This window comes from Erigeron canadensis, chromosome 1 (assembly GCF_010389155.1).
Source record: "Erigeron canadensis isolate Cc75 chromosome 1, C_canadensis_v1, whole genome shotgun sequence".
NCBI lineage: Eukaryota > Viridiplantae > Streptophyta > Magnoliopsida > Asterales > Asteraceae > Erigeron > Erigeron canadensis.
In genome coordinates, this window is record NC_057761.1 from 60,084,174 (window position 1) to 60,110,406 (window position 26,233).

Below are 26,233 nucleotides of genomic sequence, written 5' to 3' on the forward strand. Positions count from 1 at the left end.
AGAGTCATCACACAATCCATTTCCCTTTTTTTCTGATCTCTTTCTTGATTCATAACAAACAAACTAAAACCAAAATCATATCCTAAAGCTAAGTCATAATCAACAAAAATAATTTTCATCATCCATCCATCTATTTTTTTTTATTTTTTTTTTAACAGTTAGTAGTTAGTAATTAACGGTTAGCATTAGAGACACCACAATGACATCCAATTGGGCAGTATGCGGTGCATGAACCACGCAAGTCTGGGATGAAACCCAGGACTCTCGAAACCCCCCCCCCCCTAATAATCCACTCCTACAAATGTAGGAAGTGAGATTCGAACCTTGGTGGTTTTCCCCAAGGTCAAAGACCTTACCAATGGGCCACCAACCCATTGACTATCATCCATCTATATTTGTATCTACATCTACATCTCAATCAATCCCTAACTGCACCTCCTTATATTCCATTTCATCTTCTTCTCAAAACCCCCAAATTCAAACAATATCCGACCGGCAATCAACCTAAATTAAAGAAAAATTTAACAGATCTGGATTTAAAAATTAGATATTGATACGGGTGGTTCACGGTGGTGATTGGAAGACGATGGTGGTTTACGGTGGTGACTTGACAGGGCTACATGCTTACAGTGGTGCTGGTTTATGTTAAGGGCTAATTGATTATAAATTACTCCAACTTGTCACGAATGTCTGTTTTAGGACCAAACTTTTAAAACGTCTATTCAGGGGATCCAAACCGAAAGAAACTTTTATTTAGGGTCTATACCGGCTGAGATATGATGTGGAATCAGTCATTGCTTACTTGGCATCCATATGTATACCTAGGACCCACTTTGTGTCTCTCTACTTAATTTTAACTATATTATATATATGTATAGGTTTTAGATAAAATAAAACAAGTATTTTTTCCACTGAAAATCACCGTGCATCATAAAAATCATCGTGCATCAATTGTTTCGTGAATATCCATGCATTAATTTAACCATGATCTAAGGGTCAAGATCTTGTCCTATTTGTTTTACTTTAATACTTGTTTTACAATACTCAACCCCTATATGTATATAAGTATAACATATATTTTGTGTAAAATACACTCTCTTCTTCTCTCTTTATCCCTTTCTGATTCCAGCCATTTCCGTCGCTGGACCGCTGCCCCACCTCGCCGGAAATTGGTTAAACCTCAAGACGTTACAAAAATAACCTCCATAATCATCTAAACAACAAAGGTCAACCATCCAACCCCGACACCACCTCTGCCAGTACCCCCGTCACGCCGTCGTTGTTGCACGACCTAAAGGGCTAAAAGTCACCATCGCGCTGCCAGATCCCCCCAACGCTACTTTTTCTTGGTTTTTGCCGATTTCTAGCAAAACCCACCAAAACCCATCTTCTATTTTGCTCAAAATAATATGCTCAGATCTACATTTGGTATAAATCTGCTCATGCTTTGTAGTTTTTAGATTCAATAATATGTTTAGATCCGGAAGTCTAAACTTTTTCTGGCGACGGTGACCAGAAAACTTGGTTCTAATCACTTCAACTTATTAAGTGAAAGTGATTTTAAGAGAAGAAGGTGAATATGTTGTTTCTTGTTTTTGTTGTTGTTGATGTGTGGTCGTGTGAACTTGATTTGTGGTTGTCTTGTTATGTGATTAAAATGAAAACAGAAACTGGAACCAAGATTTTAAGTCTGTTTTTCCAATATCCATTTTATTTAAAACCATAAGTCCATAAGCCTTGTTTTCTACTATATGTACTCTCAGTTTTGTTTGCCAACAAAAAGAAATTGAAGGCTATATAAGTCAAATATAGAGATGCGATTTGACTTGGCATTTTAATGACATGTAATATATACATTACTAATAGTAATAAAAACGGAAGTACGGGAGTGCGTGCATATTATTTTATCCGAAATTAAAAACGTATTTATAAAATCCATGCCAAATAATTCAACAAACGTTAAGTTAGTCCAGATGGTAGGTTCGAATCCTGGTCCCCTTTTTATTTTCCAAACATTTATTTCATTTTCTTTCTCAATATTTATATTACAGATCGCTTAATTATATAAATATAATCTACATCGAATATATAACAAATGTTTCAGTAGATCACTTGGTAATGTTTCAGTAGAACACTTGGTAATTGATGTTGCCTATTATAGAGTCGATAAGGGTTCAAGCCCTGTCATCAGTTTTTTTTTCAAACAATTTACTAATACACAATAAATTCAATTTTTTCAATTGTTTTTTAACATCAACATTTTTATAATAACTTGTATATTTTTAAATTTATTATTGTGATTACTTCACAATACAAATACTTTTATTTTTCAACTTAGTTTTTAACAAAAACATTTATTTTCTCTTTAATATTGCTTTAAACATAATTATTTTTATACTTTCAATGTTTTAAACCTTTTAATAATAATTCAATGTTTTTAAGTTGAGAAATATACATTTATGTGTAGATAAAAAAATTTCAAAAAGTTTTTATTAATATGTTATTATTAACATGAATTTTAAACATATTTATGTTTTCTTTTACGCCTTTTAAAATGTAATGTTCATTAAGTTTTAAAAAATTCGTTGCGATTTGTTCATTTTATCTACGTTTTGTTATAAATTAATTTAAAAGTTAATCAAATTGAGATATTTTAGTTATGATATGTGTAAATTTTATGATTTATAGAGTAAGTTTGTGTCTCATGTGTTTTAAACGAAATGTTTCCCGGAGCAACGCCCTAGTAACTATCTTGTTTTGTGTCCCGGGGAGAAGCCCGGGCACAAAAACTAGTTTATACAAAAACTAAATGGAAAATGAAATTTAAAGTTAAAGTTTACCGGCTACCTGATCACAGACCCCAGATAGAAAATTTTTTCCAGTTTGGATATCCTGAATAGACATTTAAAAAGTTTGGTCCTAAAACAAACATTCGTGACAAGTTGGAGTACTTTCCAATCAATTAGACCTTTTTTTAACTCAGGATTATAATAATTATTATTTTTATAAATGATTAAATTATTGATTTACTTTGGGTGAGATCTCTATTTTTCTTTCACCGACTACAACATAAACACCTCATACTCACTTATCAATTTGTGATTTGTTATACGGAGTATTATAGTATACCAGTGTTCAGGGACGGGTAGTCTCAAAATGTATTAATAAAAGCAAAAAAATTGGAATTCAAATAACTTAACTAGATACCGAAATCAACTTAGAAATTTGCTAGCTCACTCCATCGGTTAAAATACTCCTAAAATTTTTTTCTCATTCACCATTGACCGAGCCATATATGGTAGTGCCTTGAAAAATAAAAGGAAAAAACTAATAAGTTCTCATAGTGTGTTTCTATGTATTTAATCCAATTTTTAAAAATAAACCCCAAACAAAAAAAACTCATAAGAATCGAATAAACATCTTTGCATACAGAATCCTACAAGAAAATTATTCTTGATAAAAAAATAGAACCAAACCAAGGACATACCAAACGTCGATCAAATGATTTTATCGACTAATGCAAGAAGGATAAGGAAACAAATTATTGATCAAAAAAAGAGTCAAGTCAAAAACCTTGCAAAGTCATCCCCTGTTGTGTTAAATCCTAAACTTAACGTGGATTAATGGGTTTTATCTCAAGATTTTATTTAAAACTGATATCATGTTTTTCATAAGATCCGAAGTACATGTGTCACACACAAACTAAAATGATGAATTGTTCCACCATGCTAAATAATCATACTAAAACATTCAACACCATCTCAATATGTAGCATTTTTTCCTGACAGAATAACATCGGGTAAAAAAATACACCATTAATGAGCTAGTTTCAAAATAAATTCAAAATAATCGTAGTCGATATATTAAAATAATCAGAATCTTACTCATAGCAAAATTTGACTTTTTATCTAAAAGCTTATAGAAAGATATACTCGTAAATCTTAAGTATACACTATTAATGAGCTACTTTCCAAACAATATCAAAATAATCAAAGTCAATATATTAAAGTAATCAGAAACCTACTCATAGCAAATTTAAACTTTATATCTAAAAGGTTATAAAAAGATATAATCGTAAATCCTAAGTGTTAATGTAGGTTACAAATACAAAATTTAATATATAATATTTTGATTAGTTAAGTCATATATCATAACTTAATCAATACGAAAGCTAAAGAAGAAACATACGAAAATTAACTCCATAAAAATATTGATTGTAGGTTACCTTTTTTTTCTTTAGTTAAATACAAAATTTACAGTTTCTTATATTCTAAAAGTGTAAACTATATAATTTGAAAATACATGTCAATTCATTAACAAAGACCATCTCAAACGTTTTGATTTTCTTCGGGTTGTTCCACTCCAAAACAGTCCATACATGCACAACACGGAGTCGTAAATGATGGTTAACATGTGTTGATTTAAGATCTTCAAGATGAACTAATGTGGTCATATTTTTTGTTGTTGTAGAATAAGCCATAACGAACCTATAATGGGTAACAAACTAAATTAAAAGAAATAATAATAACAATAACATAAGATTTCAATGTTAAAAAATAATATTAATGATTAATTATGTGCAAAGTATATAAAAAAAGCCCTTTTGGTGAGTTATATTATTAGATTAGCAATAAAAACAAAAGTGTAAATTAATTATTTTTTAAATTAGGCGAAATTGAAAATTTGTGATAGAAACCAAAAAGTGTAAATTAATTATTTTTAAGTGTAAATTGGTGATTAAAAACCAAAAAGTATAATTAATTATTTTATAAATTGAGTTAAAGTGTAAATTGGTGATGAAAAAAATCAAAAAGTGTAAAATAATTATTTTTAAATTGGGCTAAAGTGTAAATTGGTGATGGGAAATCAATAAGTGTAAATTAATTATTTTAGATTGGGGTTAAAGTGTATATTGGTGATGGAAAACCAAAAATTTTAAATTATTTAAGATTAATATTAAAAAATTAGAGGATTAATAAGGATAGAGGATTAGGCTCTAGGAGGGCGATTAAGGGTGTTAAGTGTATCTCACCCCCTCTTTTAGTTATATTATAGAAGATTATTATTTCAATACTTGTTAGTTTGATTTGTTTAGAAATAGTTTTTGATTTGGTTGAAAGACCATCCCCTAATACATGAGGTCTTGTGTTCAAGCCTTGGAAAGGACATAAGGAAGTCCATTAACGAGGGCTTGGCTTGGGTTTACCCAAGTTCAAGTCTGAAGGGGCAGGGTTTACTCCTATAAATCATCGTGCCTTCAGGCGGATTAGTAGGGGGTTTTCCCCCATCAGGTATTTGAAATAGGCATTTATACTTCGAGGGAACTCTCTAGCACGGATCCGGTTAAGACAACGTATGTTAGACCTCTCGCTGTCAACTTGGGTGTCTAACAGCCTCATATTCTCTTCCCTCTATATATATACAGGAGGAAGGGAATATGAAATTGTTAGACACCTAAATTGAGTAAAAAATCTCTCACAGTTAGAGCATATATAGATTAGGTGTATGTAACCATCACCAAATATCCCAGTGGCAAAAGAACCAAGTCTCATATTCAAATCCTTATCTAAGGTTAGTTAATACATTTATGAATTTGTATGGTAAAAATTGTACAATTTAATAATTAAATCAAAATTTTGTGATATTGTATCGTCTCTTTTAAAATAAAAAAAAAATATGGATACACGATTGAGAGGTGGTCATCACGTTGACCCATACATAATCTTAATCTTAATTTTAATATATACTATGAGACAGTTGAACTAATGACTTATTAACCAATCAAATCGCTTAATTTTATCAAATTGACTTCCGCTTATGTCATCATCTAAATTAAATATAAATTAAAAGTCATAATAATCATTATCTAAATAAATTATTATATTAGTATTTATTATATCATTAATTTACACTTTTTTGTTTTCCATCAATAATTTACACTTTTTAGCTCCGAGTACTTAATTTGTATTTATTTTTAACCATAACTTGAGATAATTTTAAAAATTTACAATCATTTAATTATTTAAAAAAAATTCAACATATGAGATATTGTCTACAAAAATTTAATTCAAAACCTAATTATTTATTAACAAATATTGGATTAGATTTTTATAAATTATAAATATTTAGTTTCATATTTAATATAAATACAATTTGAACTCTAGATACATATCACAACATAATAACTGATGATGATATACAACACCTTTATCCTAAACACAATAGGAATCACATAACATGAGACGATCACAAAACAAAACACGATTTAAAACAAAAGGTCACTTGAATACTAAATCCGAATCAATATGAACTCTATTTAAGATTCATTCTATCTCTCAATAAAAAGGTAAACAATTTTTTTTGTTATATTAGTTTTGGTTAATGTTTAAAGTTACAATTGTCACTCAAATCAAGAATCCTAATTTTTATCAAACAATATGAAAACAATTCTTAATGTTATCCAATTATCATAAGACAGGTGATTGGAAATAAGCCTATACATGCTAATGGGGTTGGTGGCCCATTGGTAAGGTCTTTCACTTTGGTAGGATCCACCTGGGTTCTAGTCTCACATTTTGTGATGGTGGATTAATAGGGGGTTTTCGAGAGTCCTGGTTTCAGGCATACGTGTAATTTAGGAAAAAAAATAAAAATAAACTTATGCGTGTTATGGGTCCGCATCATGATCAAGTACATATACTTAATGTCAACTACTATTTCTTAATTATCTTTTACAATAATATCACATTATAAGTACAACTGGTTTAAAAAAGAATCTATTATAGAGAAATTATTATAGCATGTGCCTTGTGGAATGACTATGATCTATGGCAAACAATTCCATCAATATGTCTCAGCTAATAATGACAGTGACGAACCTATTATTATTGTACTACAACTTGCAATGTAGAACACTTAGAACCGTATATCTTCAAAATTATAAGCTTTTATGACTTAAATGTATTAAGATCTAGTATTGATAATATCGTAAACTCGTGTCCAGTGTTGGACACGGGTCTTAATTCTAGTATCTATACTATATTATAAAGCAGATTCTACTATCTAACATTTTAAGTTTCGATATTTACTTCCCCAAAATGCCCCTTCTATCAATTATATATTACCAAACACCATTTCTCTCTTCTCAAATCTCAACCAATCATCTTTTTTCTCTCTCCTTTATAAATCATTTATTCCTCCAATTTATTTAAAATCTTTTATCTCACAAACCGTACATCGATAAATTATAAAAATTATATGGGTGTTCTTAAAAATTCATGCTCTTTCATTAGAGATGTCATTCGATACACTTTCGCCGATTTTTAAATCCGAGGACAGAACTCATACGGTTAAGGCATTTGGCTATCACACTTTATGACCTATCACCCCACCATCTCACCGCCGTAACGCGCTGGTACTTACTCTCGTAATAAATAAATAGGAATCTTATTTTGTAATTTAAAAATATGAAAAATTAGTGCGTAATTATATTTTAATTGATATTAAATTTAGTTTACCTCATTGTATATTATATATATATATATAGGGTAGGGTTAACGTGATAACCACATATATGGAGAGAACCGTGAGAATCACTAGTTTCCCTCCTTCTTTCTTCTTTTTTTTGTGGTTTTTTATTTTTTTAATTTTTGTTTTTCACATTTTTCAACTTTTTTTTGGTTTTTATTTTCTTTTAACAAAAACTCATTCCAAAAAAAAAAAAAAAATTTGTAAAAAATCATATGGGTTACGCGTTAAGAAAACGTATGGATACGGTACGGGCGTTGCCCTACATCCGTTCTAAAGGGGTTGTCACTGGACGCATATGTGAATGGTATGGATTTGATGGGCGGCGATCCAAGAGATGGTGACGGTTGTTACGGTACGGGCATAGCCCTTAATGCTAAGGATACCTTAAAAATGATTTTACAATGGTTCTCACGGTTCTCACCATATATGTGGTTCTCACTTGATCCCTTCTCTCTCTTTCTTTCTCTCTCTCTCTCTCTCTCTCTATCTATATATATATATATGTATATATATATATATATGTGGATCGGTTATTTAAAAACAATCAAGTGAATGAAGTAAATAAGGCCAACACAATTCAACATTTGTAACATAATAAAATTATGGGGAAGTGAAGGTGGTGCTGTTAAGCACTTAAGTTTGGTGAATCTCTCTCCCATGTTAAATTTTTAATCCATAAAAAACATAGGAGTCCGTTATTTATTCATTATACATTTATGAACTAAAATATCAGCATATGAGAGGGATTTCACCCAACTTAGGTGTGTGACAACGCCACCTTCACGTTTCCCTATATGTTACATGTGTTCATGGACGTTGCTCCCACTCCAATTTTGGTACAATATGATTTTTCAAAATTTAATGGTATAATTGTAATTTTTTTTCAAAAATAAGAAAAAATAAATAAGATATACATACAAATGTTACATCCATTGTTACAAGCTTATTTTTTGAAAGTCATAGGTCAACGAAGCATTAATGTAGAAATAAATCTCTCCAAAAGCATAATAAAAAAACTTGAGTTGTTTTGATTTTTAATCGAAAGAATGAAGAAAGCTAAAGAAAAAATTTTCTTTGTTTGATTACGTAAATGTACATCGTTTGTGAAAAAATTATTTTTCTTCAAATTATTATATATATTTATCACAAACAACTAATTATAACAATGATAATAGTCATATAGGAAAGATGTATATACAAGCTAATTATTAAATATTAGATATATTTTTCGGCTTTCTTGCATTATGATTAAATATGTTTTCATTCAACAAGACCTTTTCCGACGCGTGCGGCTTTTTTTTTCAAAATCAACTGGCATTTTTAAATGAGTGTTACACCCTGTGTAGGGGACAAAATGCTTTTGAGAGTCAATTTTTTGACATTTTCAAATACGTAAAACAGTCAAATTTTCGCGAAAATTTTTTTAGCTCCGTCTCTTCGTGTGTTATGCATGCATGTACATATATGTTAGTTAATAACTTTTGTTTTAATAAATTCTTTGAAAAGACGTGATTTCACATTAACTATTTCGTAACACAATCATTCATAAATTCCTTTACACACACACATACAACACAAGAGCATTATTCTGCTAGCTAGCTGTTTAACACGGTATATATATGCTGCTGGTTACTATTTATAGACAGCCCCGAAACGTGAACCTTTATTACAGGCCCACGGATAATTTGAACTTAAAACATGTCAGCCCCCAAGTCTTACCAATTAAATTAAGAACAGGAGATGTATGAAGCCAGGAAGAATCATCACACGTAGACTCTCCAATGCAGGACACAAAAGGTTCGCAATTCCACTTCACAGATTCAACAAAATACGAGCTGAGAAGCATGCTGCCAGAGCTAGTATTACGCATGGTGGTTACTTTTCATATCTTGAAAAGTAAAAATGGAAAATGGAAGAAACTCTTTTGTAGCTAAACCTCATCAAATATTTGATTCAAAGACTAGTTGATCCGTTCTAATGTGTTAATAATTAAGAACGAGAGCTAAACAAAATAGTCCAAGTGGCTCAAATGTGTCAAAACAAATTACCCCTGACTACACTCATAGCCCACACAAATTACTAACCTGCTTTACTCACCCCGAGCTCATTATCCTAATAATTTATGGTTTTATTATATCCCTAGAAATTCATATTTGACACACGGATTAGAAAATTTGACCCACGAAATGTTGTTGAGTCAATCTGGCCCAACCCAAACCATAAAAACTCATTTTGACATGTTAGGCTGTTAGCCAATACGCCTATTTTGCCACCAATTAATCGATTGGGATATAACCACAACATGTTTGAGCAATCAATAATTGCCATTAATCAATAATCTTACATATATGTACCATACCCTTTGATCAAAGGATATGTTCATGCATGCATGACACTCCATAAGCATAAGTGGAAATTGTATATGTACCATTGAAGACTGCTGCACTTGATGCTTCTTGTTTCTTGCCTCTATACTTCTGACAATCCAGTGTACCATAAAGTTGATGCCGATGATGGTTCACATCTTGCCTTCACGGCCAAGGTTTTTACAGTCCTTGGGCATGGGTCTCCAAATATAGAATTAGAGACTTCTACGTTGCAGCTATTTCTTCCTTTACAGGCCTATCAACAATTTTTTTTATAATAAATAATAATTTAGAACAATCAGGAAGCTTTCATGCAGTAATTCCACTTCTCTAACATTACAGAAAACAAGACCACTTGATATTGTTTGCAGACTGCCTATATATGTGTACACCTCTAGGGGAACTTTATTATTAGCGTCCACTTACCTCTTCAACTGCTAAATTATATCATGCTACAAAAATATCACAGGTCTAAAAGAACATTCATATTGTTTGCAGACTGCCTATATATGTGTACACCTCTAGGGGAACTTTATCATTAGCGTCCACTTACCTCTTCAACTGCTAAATTATATCATGCTACAAAACTATCACAGGTCTAAAAGAACATTCAAAATTGATTTTTCTTCACTTGTTCCCTATTAATAGTATGCACTGTAATAAAATACCACAAGTCATGCTAATTTCTAAGAAAATTTATGAGTGAAAGCTCCACATGTTACATGAAAAACAACCATGCTGAATAGTAATTGAATGATTGTAGAGGTTTCAAGTTGGGTAACAGATCAAACGGGTAAGTTTTGTACAGGTCAACTTGTGTTGTGTTGATTAACCCTGAACTTTTTTGTCCAAAACTTTTTTATCGACAATTTATGTGTCAAATATAAATATGATATATCAAATTTCTTATCATATCTACCTTTAACATGATTAAAAACCAGTCTTTATGGGGGAGGCAAAGATGTAGACACTCCCTACCTGGGGATAAGGAAACTGCTTCCAAACGGACCTCTGGCCAGACTGTGTGACAGTGAAAGGTGTATGTTTGTATGTTTGTGTGTGTGCACGTGCGCTTAAGTGTGAGTGGGAAACTGGGAATAGCTATAAAGTATATCTGAAAAATGAAAGGTGTAGAAAATCCAAGCCTAGCATACAAGCATAAGCATATAATCGATTACTGTCCAACTATTTTTGTTATATTACCTATCGGCCCATTATAGGTAAAACTAAGTAAATTGGTTGAAATCCCCACATATAATCAAGTGACATCCTATACATCAAGCTATTTTTATTCATATATTTGGTACAAATCTTGTAATGCTGGTAATATATATCCTACTTTAGAAGCCGGTTGCTACCCCCAGGAGCAACTTAAGATGCAAAGATGTTTGAACGTGTGTGTGTCATACCTTGGACAAGATGGACGATGAAGTTGGTGCGTGGCAGTTGCCTGTGGAGAACGCTTGACAGCTACCTTGAGGAGTTCCGTAGCTAGCAAACTCTATGGATGCAATTGTGAAACCATCTTCACACTGCAATTCCATTACTGGTTTCATCTGACTTGCTGGCAGTCGTCCATTGATGTAACTTGAGGACCACATATGAACGGGTGGATAGGAATCCTCAGACATGTGACCACACACAGTTCCAACAGAAACCGTCTTGACAGAAATTTCAAAAGGGTCCCCTCCTGTCTCCTCAAATAGAACTAGCAGATTGTCCGATGGCTGTAACCATGATCTTGGAACATGATACCTGTCACACCAAGATTGCTATGTCAAATCTGCAATCTTGTTTACTATGATTTTATAATGACTTTCAGATGAATCATAATGGTATAGCATAGAGATGGCTAAACAAGGGGCAGGTAGGTTCAGGTTTCAGTGGAAGCAGGTAACATTGGTTAGTGGGTTGAGTTGTTCCAGAACCCTTTTTATCCAAAAAATTAACATGTTAGTGTGTCATATATTTGTTTACAAAAAATATAAAAAGATAACTTTTGGATAGAATAACTTGGGAGGGTTTATCAATAAAACTATATATGTACAAGAATTCATATGGAACTGTTGGAGATAAAACATAGCCCGTATCAACCCATTCATAACTGATAAATTGCCACAAATAGTATAACCTAGAAGACATTAGATCTCTTTCAAGAAAAAAAAAATACCAAGTCTGAGTAGGCTTGCCACAATTTGTAGTACATTTGTCTGAATTATACGATCCACGATAATCACAAGTTTCCTGGCATCCATTTTTTGGTGCAACAAGAGTCCAATATCTTCCTATATGGTGTCCATTGACCCAAGCTTGACCCTTGCCCATACTGCTCATATCAAGAATCACCGGATCTTTTCCGAACGGGGAGTCGAAATATGTCTACCATCATTTAGAAAGGAAAAAAAAATTAAAATCAATATTTCTTTCCTAAATTGGTAATATCAAATATTTTCATGCAGTAATTGCACATAAGCATCGACCTCTTCCAAAAATGCCACAATGTTGGTTTAGAAAAACACTGTAATGTGCATGTCATATGGCATGTAATAAAGATTTATCACGGCTTTTAAAACAAATAAGGAGAATACGCAATACATGCTTGATGAGCAGCAGAAGTAACTAGACAAAGATTGAAGCTATATCCTTTAGGAATTCATTTACCTTGTACCATGAAAAGATTGATGGAACCTCGTCTTTTGCCAAATTAGTCCAACCCGAACTTCCGTTATCATCAGTAGCATATAGCTTTAGAAATTCACCTTTAAGCCCAACCTGCAGTAAAATTAAAAAGATAATAGTAACTTGGTTTGTGAAGTATAACTTTGGAATACTACAAATCCTATCCTAAAATATTTTCAAAATTTTGATATAAAGCTTACCTTTACTATATTATAATGTGCATATGGAGTATGGAACACTTGAAGTAAACTTTATAAAGAAATTCAAAATTCATATTTGAGCCTAATGTTGATAAATTATTCAATCAGCTAGCATTATATAAGATCTACAAATCCTATCATAAAATATAGAAAGATAAATGTGTACAATTAGTACCAAATTTTATAAGCCAAAATTCATGGTTTAATACATAAAGAAGACCAAAACTTGTTCAGAACTTTTTAACCTCGAAAATAGAGTGGTAATATTGAGAAGCACTACATCAGAAAAGTACCTGATAGGTCCATGGTGAATGTGTTAGATTAACATCACCGTTCTTGAATCCAGTTAGAGTGATCTGGCCCTTAAATCCTGCTCCATCTTTCTCAATGAAGGCACCATAATTCTGAATGAAGTATATGATTAGAAGTTTAGAACACAGTGGAGGTCGGAGTTTGGCCAGAACTCATGCTGGCCCATTTAGTTATGAATGAATCAGTTCAGATGGCTTTGTTTATCTCTAATGGGTCAAATGGGTAAACAAAAATTAGCATAAACGGGATATCGGTCAAGCGGGTTGAAGGTTTCTTAAAGTGTATTTTTGAACCCCAAAATCATTTTATTAAAAAAATAACATTATTGGTACTTGAATAATATAATTTGTGTATTCATAAGTTGCTAGTCTACCCGATCCATGTGACCCATTGTGAAAACATGTTTTAACCCGCACGTGCTATACCCATTACCCAACCCGTGCACTTTTCCACTTCTACTATAACAGCAAGCAAAAAACGGGAGGGCAAGGAAACAAGCATTCAGATCACAGGAGACCACCTGTTAACTAATCATCTATTAACAAGAAGTGGAGAAATAAACATGATAGAAGTACTAATATTTCCCTAATCTCGAAAGTAACCCTGTATGGCAGTATATATAAGTTATATCGCAACTTAGCCAAATATATTGTGTGATTCTTTACCTGTAAGCCCACAGTCTGTGATAATAACATCAGGTCATTGTATCCTTGCTTAAAATGAACTTGTTGTACAACCTTGACCCAGTCACCCTTTGAACTTCCTTTATTTCAACACACATGTAACACATCAGGGCTAAGTTTCCAAAAGTAGGCAATGACATGATATACAGTTTCATAGAAACAGAACTAGCAACTCAATATGACCACTAAGCACCACAAGGTTATCAGACTTAAATGAATACAAACAAGAAGTGGAAGCATAGTAAGCTAACCTATAAGTTGTCCATTGATGAAGATACGAACTATATCACGCATACTATCAATTGTAAGAGTTGGACTAACTACATTTTCCTTCCAGTATGCAATGTCCCCCTCAGAAACATAAACTCTGCATTTCATCAAAGCAATTAGGCATTATTACAAAATAAAAAGTTTGAAGTACCTAAAAGAGGGAAAAGCTAAACAACAAATGAAGATACAAATGAGACTATTTTACATTTGATCACTTCTTCAATGTATAAACATAAATTGAAGGGGCGAGGGAGGCAAGTCAAGTACTGTATCAAGACATAATATATTTCAACGAACTAATCGGCAACTTATCAAAAGGGTTTTGACACACCAATAGGATTTTTAATCAATAGCTACTGGGCACATGAAGGCAACTATCAATAGCAGGATAGGGCCAATAGGCAACTGTCGATGATGTAATGGAGTACCTGGTGATATACCATAAGTAATCAGATCGGTCTTTTGTCACATTTAAATGCTCCAAAATGCCTTGAACAGTGAAATTATCAGCACCCCAAACACCAATGGGCTCCTTGAGTGTCATCCATGATTCTGATACGAGGGGTTTTTCCTTCTGAATCATATAGAGCTCATTAGTAGCACTCTTTGCAGAGGCCATCGCCTTTATATCAACCCCTTTAATGGAGGTCTGTGCCCCAACCTGCACCATTTAATTAAATATACAATTATTAAATACTACCAATATTAGCTACTAAGAGAAAATAAAAAATGGAAAGTGTAGTTAGTCACGATAATCGAACCTTTGCAGTGTTGAATATGGTGTTTATGCAGTCTGGTAGTATACTCACAGACCATGGCGGCAAAGTGTATGATTGACCATGAAATTGCACAGTGCTTGCTTTATGTTCATCAATATTTGCAAGAAATGCAGAGCAAATACTTCCATTATTACGGTACACGTGTGCCTGAACAAAAACTACAGACTAAATCAAATCACAATTACACGTTTGATGACTTTAAGCAATACATTATCGTATCCTTTTCTGTGATAAGGCTCTGGTGTCCAATATATGCATAACAATCTATAAGCTGGGGACTTTAACGAACCTCTTGCATAGATCCCAATTTAATATATTGAGCCGACTCAGCAGCAACTAGTGCAGGCTCACAAAGCTTTATAGCTGCATGGAGATCCTTTAGATGCCCCCATTTAGGCTGACTTATAAGACCTAAACAGATTGTAATCATTGTCAAAGTTAGCCCCAAAAAGCTACATTTATGTATTAACATCCACAATAAGTAGAGAATTTATCAATACCCACACTTTAATCTTACCATATTCATCAATTGGAGCATCATAATCATAACTAGTGACATAATTAGGGCCTCCAGAAGTTCGCCCGAAATTTGTCCCGCCAAAAAACTGGTCCGTGGAAAAAAAAACATACATTTCAAAAAATAAGCATTTTAGTAGTAATTAAAGGTGGTAAAGGTGTAAAATATAAGAAAAGGTGCATTATGTGTAATGAACTGTTCTGTAACTATCATCCTAGTAAATAGAAACATAGCGTAGTTGCCGTTCCAAAAAAAAAAAGAAACATGGTGTAGCTTAGTATACCATATAATAATTCTGAAAGCTTCCTCCCCGCTGATAAAATCGAGCAACTGCAAATGCAAGATCCTCTACAGGCCTGTGAGGAAGTCTTCCTCCCCAAGTTGTATACCTTGTGAATAGACAGAAAAGTTAAATGCAGAAACTGTTGATTTTTATTAAGTACATCCAAAGATGTGTACTTATTCATACTCCTATTGCCTAAAAAGGAAAAATCGGAGCTTTAAATAAAAAAAAGATTATTTATTCATACTCCTATTCATACACTGAATTTGCTTACCATCCATCCCAGTTTTCTGTCCACAGTACTGGTTTATTGTTGGAGTTGGGTTTAAAACCATCACAGTAGTATCCATTGCAAGCATCTATCTGTAGGAAAGAGGAGACATTTAGAAACCAAACCAAAATAATAGGGTTGATATTTCCATTTGCAAATTTCACATATTAAAATCCTGTGAGCCAAACAAAAATAGATTGTCAAGCTAGGTTGCTGTCATAAGTATTCCCAATTGAAGTGGCAAAATTGGCAGGTGGGTGGGTTGGATAAAGGTTTTAAAGGCATCAACTTTTTACTAAATATTTAGTGTGTAAAATATGATTACAAAACTTACATTAGTTCAATAATGATATAGTTTCTTAACAATACAATTAGGAGGATTTCTGCACTTAATATACATTTTAGGTAAGTTTCAACCAGCGTGCCCTTTTTAGCCCATTACCTTTTATTATTAATTTTAAAATTTACCCATTTGACCACTTAAAGATGCAACATATCCCACATCGACTCACTCACACATTAATGGGTTAACATTGACACCTCTGAATGTATAGTAGATAGAGTAGGAAAGTACAATGTACTCTGGAGCATCAGTCTGCTTGCACATAACCCATGGGACGCCAGCTTCAAGTCCAACAGCCATTTTTGCAGCCCATTTTACATAGTCCTTTCCTTTTTGGCCATAAGAGCTTTCGACATCTCCGTACTCATTTTCAATCTGATACAATTACCAAAGAAACTAGAAGTAAGCATTGAAGATTCCCAAATAACTTTGTTCCATCTAGCTGATAATAATGATGAATATAACTTAGAGACTACCTGCAACATGATAATTGGACCTCCTTGCCAAGAGAAAAGAGATGCCTCTCGCATCACATCCACTATTTTTTTGACAAAACGTCGCATCTCTGCCTGCAATGAAGTGGTGCACTACTATTATCAAATATAACCCCTAACGGATTGAAGATATGTATAGTTCAAAACCTGTATTCTACCATGTTATTCAATCCATAAAGCACAAATGGGGGTACAGAAGTATTCAGTCCACTGGTACCTTGAATGGTTCATTGTCTGTCCGAAATACAATTCCAGGAATATCACGAAGCCACACAGGGAAACCCCTGCAAAATCATCAGTTGATATTAGCGTTTTGATAAGTACAAATTCCCAACGTATACTAACAGTTTCCATGTATGTTACAAAAACAAAGGGAAATAAGTTGTTAAATAGAAACCAAAATAGGGAAAGTTGATACCCAAAGTTCCACTCTGCACAAACATATGGACCTATTCGAAGATGAAGATAGAGCCCGCTAGCTCCAACCAGCTGTACAAACTTCACCAGATCATATCTTCCCTCAAAATTATACTGAATAAAGCAGAAAGGTGAAGAAAACAAGACTCTTCATGAGATCAGATAGCAAAAAAAACAGCTAAAACTACAACCGGGGAAGAAGGCTGAAAGTAACTAGCGCACCTGTCCTCTAGCTGGCTCATGGCCACTCCAGAATACATAAGTTTGAATGACATCAGCCCCACCTTCCTTGCTCTTGGCTATCAGATGAGGCCACATCTGACATCAAGTAAAAGGTATGAGATTTCAGTCTATAGCAACATATATGCCAAAATGCTGTGTTATTGACCGGTTTCCAAAAACAATTAAAAATCCCTAAATTAAAAATAATACGAGTAATATATCAGTCAGAACCTGAGGAGTGGCACGAGGATAGTGAATTCCAGCAGAAATCAGGATTCTTCGTTGCCCATCTATCTTAAGGGCTCTGTGATCGTAACTCACATTATACGCCTTAAAATACTCCCCGCCGTTGACCATCCTTACAGTCAACGCCATAACCACCACCACCAGCAGCCGCCATTGGAACGGAGGACTTAGACGCATTTCTCTTCTCTGTTGTTTGTTGTTATATGTATCTTAATAATTAATTAACGGAGGAATTGATTATTATATTGATACAACAACAAAGATAGGATCATCAATTCAATTGGGTTTTTTTGTAAGTTATATTATTAGACAGCAAGGCAAGACTTTATCTTCTTCTTCTTCTAACTTGTTATTGAGTACGTATTACAAATTGTGATTGTGATTGTGATTGTGATTGTGGTGGGTTCATTCATCAGTTCCTTCTAACGTCAATACCCAAGTGAACAACAATTGAAATCATACACATATCTATATACTAATATAATATAATATAATAGAGAGAGAGACAGTCAACTTTCAAGTTTCAAGGGAAGGAATCAAAGTATTATGAAATGAAACTATGAAATAAATTTAAAAAATATATATATATAATATAAAAATGTAACAGAAAATAAATACAGTGGGAAAGAGAATGAGTATTTAGAATGAGAATCGATTTCGTCGTTTAGTACAAGCAGAGAATGAATATATAAAAAATACTAAATTTTAAATAATAATTAAATTTAATACATTTAACATCACTAAAACAAAAAAAAATAAAAATTTTCGTTTCCCATCAATTCTCTACATTTCATAAAGAATTGAGGGAATGGAATCGATTCCCTATTTTCCTTTCTCTTTCCCATTCTCCATTACAACTAAACATGAAAAGTATTTCTTATTTCATTTTCACCATTTCCAATCCATTCTAGAAAACACCCCCAAGACTAATCCTTTCGACACATCATGGAATCCTAATGGGCCCAGCCCATTTAACAACAAAGTTAAATGCCCGATGAGAGGCCTAAGGGGCAGCCCAATACTAAAATAAAGGTTTGATTATAATTCATTAATTAATTACGTAATTAAACTTGTCCATCCTATTTTTATCAATGATAAAATAATAGTTAAAACATGATGATTAGAGCACAACCATGACCCTGGTTTATCCATGATAAATGTTTAGCGTGATAAATGTTTAGCGTAACAACAATTTTTACTTTCAAAATATTGACTATGTACACATAATCGAAAGATTTATTTTACTAGACACTAACTCTCCACTCACACCTAACTTTTAATTGAATATATATATTTATCTATACTATATTATAAAGCAAAAAGTCATTGTCTAAAGACATCCCCAATGGTATTTGATGAAAGACTTATATTGTAGAAAAAAGTCTTTGTAAAGGGTTGATACCATTAAGATAGAAGACTTATTTGACCAATAGGTTGAGAAACCTCAACCTTTTGAGTAAAAGTTTTTTTTCAATTGAGTCCTATGAAAAGCTTTAGAAAAAGCTTTGCCATTGGAGTAAACACTTTTTTAAGAGCTTGAAGTTAATAAAGTACATAGGTGGCAAGAAAAAAGCTTTCAAAAGGTTTCTTCATTGTGGATGCTCTAAATTTAAGTTTTAATATTTACTTTCTCAAAATGTCTCCCTATATATTATATTTTTATCTAAAATAACTATATTACCCTTTCTCTCTCTTTAAATCTTAACCAAACATTTTTTTTCTCTCTTCTCCACAAATCATTTATTCCCCCAATTCATTTAAAATCTTTTATCTCAAAAACTGTACATCGATAAATCATAAAAGTTATATGGGTGTTCTTAAAATTTCATGCTCTTTCATTAAAGGTGTCATTCGATATACTTTCGACGAATTTTTAAATCTAAGGGCGGAGCCCGTACGGCTAAGGCATTTGGCTATCACACTCTATGACTTATCACCTTCTATGACCTATCACACTATATGACCTATCACCCCACCATCTCACCGCCGTAACGCGCGGGTACTTGCTCTCGTACTATATTATAAAGCAAATTCCCTCTGTCTAAATTTTAAGTTTCAACATTTACTTTCCCATACCCCGCACAGTGATTGGGTCCTGTTGTTGTTGTAACATTTACTTTCCCAAAATGCCCTCCTATCTATTCTATATTTACATAAAATAACTATAATATTATTTCTCTCTTCTTAAATTTCAACCAATAATTTTTTTTATCTCTTCTCCATAAATCATTTATTATTTCAATTCATTCAAAATCTTTTATTCTACAAAAACCGTACATCGATAAATTATAAAAGTTATATGGGCGTTCTTAAAATTTCATGCTCTTTTATTAGAGATGTCATTTGATATACTTTCGACGAATTTTTAAATCCGAGGTCGGAACCCGTACGGTAAAGGCATTTGGCTACCACACTATATGACCTATCACACTTTATGACCTATCACCCCCAACATCTCACTGTCGCAACGTGCTGGTACTTATTCTCGTATATCTATACTCCATATATAAATAAACTACCCCCTCTCAAATTAAACACTCTACCTTTAAAATCTCTATTTTACCCTTTTAATTTACACTATCACCAAACTCTTTATTTCTGAATCTATAATATATTAATAAACAAATTACTCTCTTTTCAACTCTCTACCTTTTAAATACCCTTAATTTTCAACACATTCCTAACTCACACACTAAATCTACCCAATATATTCCTAAAATATTTTACACCCATATTTTTCCAAACTATCAATCTCACGACGATGTATGATGGGAGTTGAAATGTAGACAACCTTAAATCTCAGGCTGAGATGCTACTTTTAGGTTATATCTATTAAGAAAGTAACCCTTAATGTCTCGCCTTTCACGAGTTTTGAGTCTCAGTCTTGTCTTCGATGGTGTATGGATAGAGGTTGAGAGGTAGATAACTTTACCCTTACTAAAGTAGAGAGACCACTTTTGGTCTTTATCAAGGTAAAAAATGACTTTCAGCCTTGCTGCGCATACCCTTATATTTGTTTCTAGATACAAGGGTTATAACCACGTAATACAACACAATTGTTTCTTCTCTTTTCCTTTTACCACATTTTATCTATACTAAACACTATCTTGTTGAAAGTAACACGAGAAAAAATGTCTAAAATGTTATGAGTATCTCTTAGCTATACAATGTAATATTTTCAATTAGTACCCAAAAATAATTTTCACTTATACTACCATGTTAACATTAATGATTAAATTACACTATCAGTTATTTATCTTTTAAAATATTTTTATTAACTATTTAAATTAATTACTTTTATATCAATTATCTACACCACCAATAATCGCCTCCATGACCGCTACCGCATTACGCGGATAGGCGTTAAAATAAAAAAACCATCCAAAGGAACCTTTTGACTTTTACAGTTTTACTCCGGTAATTTATTAGAGAAGCCCGTTGAATAAACTAGACATATGGGGCACGCACCCGAATGCCAGTACTTCAGAGTATCATTCCCAAGTCCTCAAGAATCCCTACGAGTAATTTTAATAATAATTTAAATGTTCTCATCGAAACAAAAGGGCGGGAGATAATTAAAAGCCTCATCTGAAAAGTGAAAACCACAAAAAAAAGAAAGGGTAAAAATAAAGAAAGATTGCGAAATAAAGATAACTAATGGACGATACAGCACCGCCTCTGGATGTAGAGGCGATTCAAAGGTATTATTATTATCCACAAACCCTACCTACCACACTCCTCTAATAATCAAATTGTGTATTAATGCAGTCGGATCAAACAACTTACTGAAATTCCAAGCAATTGTTACGATGATACGATTTCCATTGCTTCTGATGAGGCGGATCTGTTGACAGAACGTGTTCCCCAGCTTCAGGTTTGATTTAAATTTAACAGATTTTTTTTGATTTATATCCTGTATCGTAATATATGGCCTGCGATTCACCCTCTGGTTACACCAACTTTTCAGGACTTAGCCTTATTCGAGAAATGGTGTATTTTGTGGGATTCATTTGGGGTTCTATTTTGCTACCTTATTATAGTTTTTGTCTATTTATTTTATATTTTAGTAAGTATATATTGTAATGAAAACAGGGAGAAATACATGAGATTCTTGAACGATGGTCGGATGTTGGTTCCCTAAAACCTCAAGATTTTGGTACATCTTATTTCCCCTATTTTACTTTATCATCTGATTTGATGGATTGACAAATATTAACAGTTTGGCCGTTTTCATTTTTCATGCTCCAACTATGCAAACTAGCTTAATGTACTCCCTATACTGCACTTGAACATATCCATTCTACAGCAAATTGCCATTTTATGTTCCAGATATGCTACTTTTAGTAACTGGTGTTACGGGTAAGAAATGCCATGTGGTGGGCCACGTTGATGAGATCTTGTGGAAAATATAATTGAGCTCCATATCATTGAAACTACAACTAATAATCATTTAAAATTTTCAAGCGATGTGTCTACCAAAAACGTTCCCAGGCCAACATGGTATTCTGGGGGTGTCATTTTGATGACATTGACTCTGATACAAATGTTAATCTGACATTGATGTTTCTAGCTTTCCTTTTTCAAACATTTCGTAATGCAATCAGACAGCTACCATCAAATGCAGTAGTCATTTTTATGTTTTTCTAGTTCCCAGTCATCATATTTGACACTTAAATGTTGATTATGGACGTCAACTTCAACGATACCTAACCCCACAATGAGCTTACTTGTTGATCATGGACCTTTTTTCAAAATTTCATGTGGAAAATGACCTGTCTATCCTTGCTATCTATTTTGGTAGTTTCAGTTATAAATATGTTTAGTATCAATTGGAAAACTTGTGTATATAGATACATATTTGGAGACTGTAAAAGGAAAGATTTGCTCTATCGAGGCTGAAAATGCTTCAGTTTTTTATGAAGTTGGGAATGTCGAGAAGGGATGCATGGAAGGTGAGGGAAAATCAAATTGGTTGTTGGTAAAAGATTCACTGCATGTTGACATGATTTCAAAATGAACAGCTTACCTTACTGTATGAGTGTATGCATTGTATCACAGATTATATTCAATTGCGGAGCAATATTGAAGGACTGAATTCTTCTCTAGACTTCACTCAGTCACAAGTAAGCTGCCACTAATTTTTTTCCATGCTGTATAACTTTCTGTTTCTGCTTTACATAAAAGAAGTCAGAGGAGATGTAAAGCTCTGTAGCTTAGTCTTTGATGTGGACTTGATTTTAGCTATCATAGTTTAATGGACATTTCTGTGCAGTCAGCATCACCACAATATCATGTTTAATGCTAGCAGACGTATGACATATCAATGACCTAACATATGTCTATATATAAACTGTATGTTCAAGGGTCTTGGAACAAAAAGAACAGATGCCCAGGAATGCTCTTTGTTGACAGAACATCAACTAGAATCTGTAGGTGCACTTGGTGAATGCAAGCTTAAGGTTAGATGATGTGGTCATTTAGCCAATATATCCATGAAAAAGATATGCTAGATATACCTTGTTTTTATGCTTTGTGTTCAGCTACTGATTAGCTTAATGCCCGTTTTCTTAAAGATTCTGAAGAGTAGTAGTCAGATTGAGAAGAAGAAGGGCACATTGAAATTATTGGAAGACCTTGACTACATTTTTAGAAGGTATTTTAAGGATAGTTAGGTTGTCTCTGGTTATAGAAAACTTATTCTGGTTTTACATTTTCATTAAAATGGAAATGGTTTTGTATCTCTTTAAAACCTTTGAAAACACATATAATTGCAAGTTTGGTAAACACAAAGACGTTTTCCATTTTGAAGTGGAAAGTATTTAGAAAACTATAAATATGAGTTTTCCAATGGATAATTATAACTTGGATTATAAAATTTACTGTTTTCAATACAATTTAGTTTGGAAAAATCACATTTGAACACGTGTTCTATTTTCTATGTTCTTGAAAAGTTTTTTTGAAAATGCTCCTCGTTTTCAACAGCGCACCCTTAGAGTTGCAAGTGGTTTTGGCTTTATTTTCCATTGTTATAAATTATTTATTTTTCCCTTCAAACATGCAGGTGTGAAGTTGTAATAAAGACTGAGAACATATTGACTGGACTTGAAGTCATAAAATATGAAGGAAACCAAATTAGTTTGTCTTTAAGAACATGTATTCCTGAACTAGAAGTGTCTGAGCAGAATCATGAGTTGGCAATAGAATTTCTGGATGACACATTAGAAATAAAGAATGCCGAGGTATTCATATTTTTGAATTTAAGAATAGCATTATACATCTAACCAAGAGCGCTCCTATACGATAGCTATTTGTTATCCTGAAGAGATGGATATAATTTCCTCCCATTTATAGTTTACAAATATTGTGTTCTTGGCTTTCTTTTCCAACCTTAACTTTAAATACCACTCAATGATACTGACTTTTGATGCTTTTCATTATCTTCACAGATTTTCCCAAATGATGTATTTATTGGCGAAATTATTGATGCTGCCAAATCATTTTCGTAAGTTACTTCCATACTTTTGCATGTTAAAAATACCCAAAATAGCTACCTCATATAACACAGATTGACACATACAGAAATATTAGAGGTGGCAATGGTCGGGTTGGGTAAAGTGTGAAAACAGGTTCAGTTTTATTACGGTGGAAACGTGTTGGTTGACCTCTAAACACGTTTTTGTCCATCTTTTTTTTTAACAAATGTTATAAATCATTCAATTGTCTCAAGATACCTAATTCCGGAGATCGTTAGCGTTAAAAATACAGTTAGGCGTGCTTTCAACCGGAGCGGCTTGTTTAATCTTTCTAATTTGGCCCATTTGACCTTTATTTATAAATGGGTCGAAATTGCTTCCTTCAGGAATTAATTTATCACAAGCTTAGCACCACTTTGCTTACACCTCTTATATGATGGACCCAAGTATCTCCTATATTGGTAAATTTGTTTTTACTCTGCGTTGTTGCTTACATCTAGTAGAAAATAAATTTGTTATTCTTGGCTTCTTGCAGTTGCCATTTTTCTCTTTCTCCAATGCCCGAGAACAAAAATTCGTTGGAGTGGTTTGTACGAAGAGTGCAGGACAGAATTGTTGTAAGCACCCTTAGGAAATCTTTGGTGAAGGCTGCAAGCAAGTCTAGGTGAGAGTGTGAGACATCAGTGTGATTTTGATTATACATTTTGTTTCTTTGATGTCTAGTCTTGACCATGCCTGCTGGTTTAAATATAGGCACTCCATCGAGTATATAGAACGAGATGAGATGATAGTGGCTCATATGGTGGATGGAATTGACGCTTTTATCAAGGTTTCTCAAGGATGGCCAATGTCTGTTTCTCCATTGAAGCTATTATCTTTAAAGGGTTCCAGCCAATCTTCCAAGGAGGTCACTTTCAGCTTTCTTTGCAGAGTTGAGGTAGCCATGCATTATATTTACCGTGCGTCATTTTTACCTAATAAAATATTTAATATATCTTCAGTTAACAGCTTATTGTGTTCCAGCCAATCAAAATAAACTCTCCTCATGGTCTTTGTAACGGTAGTGCTCCACTGCTCCTCATTCGAGGGTATAGGGGATACTTGAGGTGTTAGTTTTGATCCATATACCTAAAAATTTGTTGATTTGGGTTACATTCTATATCTGACGTCTGATGGGTGTAAGGGGTAAAACTTTGGCTTAAAAGTAATCAGGTTAAATGGTTTGGGTCCATCAAACAAATAGAAATTCGCCCATGGTGACATGGTGTATTCTAGTTCCTCACGACATCTGAAATCACTTTATTTAAGTGTTACTTTAATAATATAACATATATGATATAAATATATTTAGGACAGTAGCTATTTCTCAAACCAAAAAAGGACAAAAAGTGTTAGCATGATCTCAGCCCTTTAGTCTGTAATAGATAACACTTGCCTCAACCAGAACCTGTTTTGATCCGTTACCGGATCGCCCAACCTGCCTGTTTGATTGTGACGTCGACTGTCTTTTACTTTATCTATCAAGTATTAAGTTGCTTCATGTATATACTGTTTCGTGCAACGCAAGTTGTCAACTATGTTTAATATAAAATCATGTACCGTATCCTACAATTGTCAACTATGAGCATGAGCTACATCCACTCTTCAAGTATCAAAGGAACAAAATGAAGATACAAAGCTAAAGGAAACATGACTGTTTAACATGTTTGATCTGTTTGTAAAATTGTCAATTCTTGATTAAGGATATCCCCCCCTGTATTGCCAGCTCACGAAATCTCTGTTATTTCAGGAAATGGTAAAATCCTTGGATGTACAGGTATGCCAGAATCTTTCTACATTCATTGATGCAATAGAAGAATTTCTCAAGCAAAAGATGCATGCCGAACTCCAATCCAATGGTGTCAAACAAAAATGAAATTCTGCTACCTTTATGTTCTAAATTACATCTCGTGTTTGTGCCTACAATTCTGTAACTGCTGGCTATATCTAAAAGTGGTGCTTTTATAAGTATTATCATCCTGCCATGCACTGTGCTCAAGTCCAGGAGAAGCTGTTACTAACACTCGATCAAAAGAATTAACTTTGTGGTCCACATGGTTTATGACTGTGTGAAGGTCCTTTATGTAATGACAAGTTCAAATTTCTTAA

The 26,233-nt window shown here is 33.2% G+C and overlaps 2 protein-coding genes across 4 annotated transcripts; one reads left to right on the plus strand and one right to left on the minus strand.

Annotated features, from left to right (window-relative positions):
* Positions 1-8,997: 8,997 nt before the first annotated feature.
* On the minus strand, positions 8,998-18,138 carry LOC122601724 (beta-galactosidase 9-like). 3 transcript variants are annotated; one of them, XM_043774477.1, is made up of 20 exons: positions 17,598-18,138; positions 17,367-17,462; positions 17,146-17,258; positions 16,945-17,011; positions 16,710-16,802; positions 16,465-16,608; positions 15,894-15,982; positions 15,620-15,725; positions 15,337-15,424; positions 15,109-15,230; positions 14,802-14,966; positions 14,469-14,701; positions 14,022-14,137; positions 13,753-13,850; positions 13,069-13,179; positions 12,558-12,668; positions 12,067-12,275; positions 11,306-11,651; positions 9,959-10,152; positions 8,998-9,377 (listed from the first exon to the last, which is right to left on the minus strand). In XM_043774477.1, exons 1-19 carry the CDS (start codon positions 17,787-17,789, stop codon positions 10,000-10,002), a joined length of 2,652 nt encoding a protein of 883 aa, XP_043630412.1. In that variant the 5' UTR covers positions 17,790-18,138; the 3' UTR covers positions 8,998-9,377; positions 9,959-9,999. The 3 variants fall into 3 exon arrangements, with proteins under 3 accessions (XP_043630412.1, XP_043630406.1, XP_043630401.1); XM_043774471.1 differs by having other exon boundaries at positions 8,998-9,386; XM_043774466.1 differs by lacking the exon at positions 8,998-9,377 and having other exon boundaries at positions 9,836-10,152; positions 17,598-18,137.
* A 2,968-nt stretch (positions 18,139-21,106) lies between these two features.
* Positions 21,107-26,233, plus strand: LOC122601743. Its single transcript, XM_043774485.1, has 12 exons — positions 21,107-21,313; positions 21,381-21,486; positions 21,705-21,768; positions 22,463-22,564; positions 22,671-22,735; positions 22,976-23,071; positions 23,186-23,265; positions 23,674-23,851; positions 24,059-24,114; positions 24,621-24,749; positions 24,839-25,022; positions 25,875-26,233. The coding sequence occupies exons 1-12, from the start codon at positions 21,270-21,272 to the stop codon at positions 25,998-26,000; spliced, it is 1,230 nt and encodes a 409-aa protein (XP_043630420.1). The 5' UTR covers positions 21,107-21,269; the 3' UTR covers positions 26,001-26,233.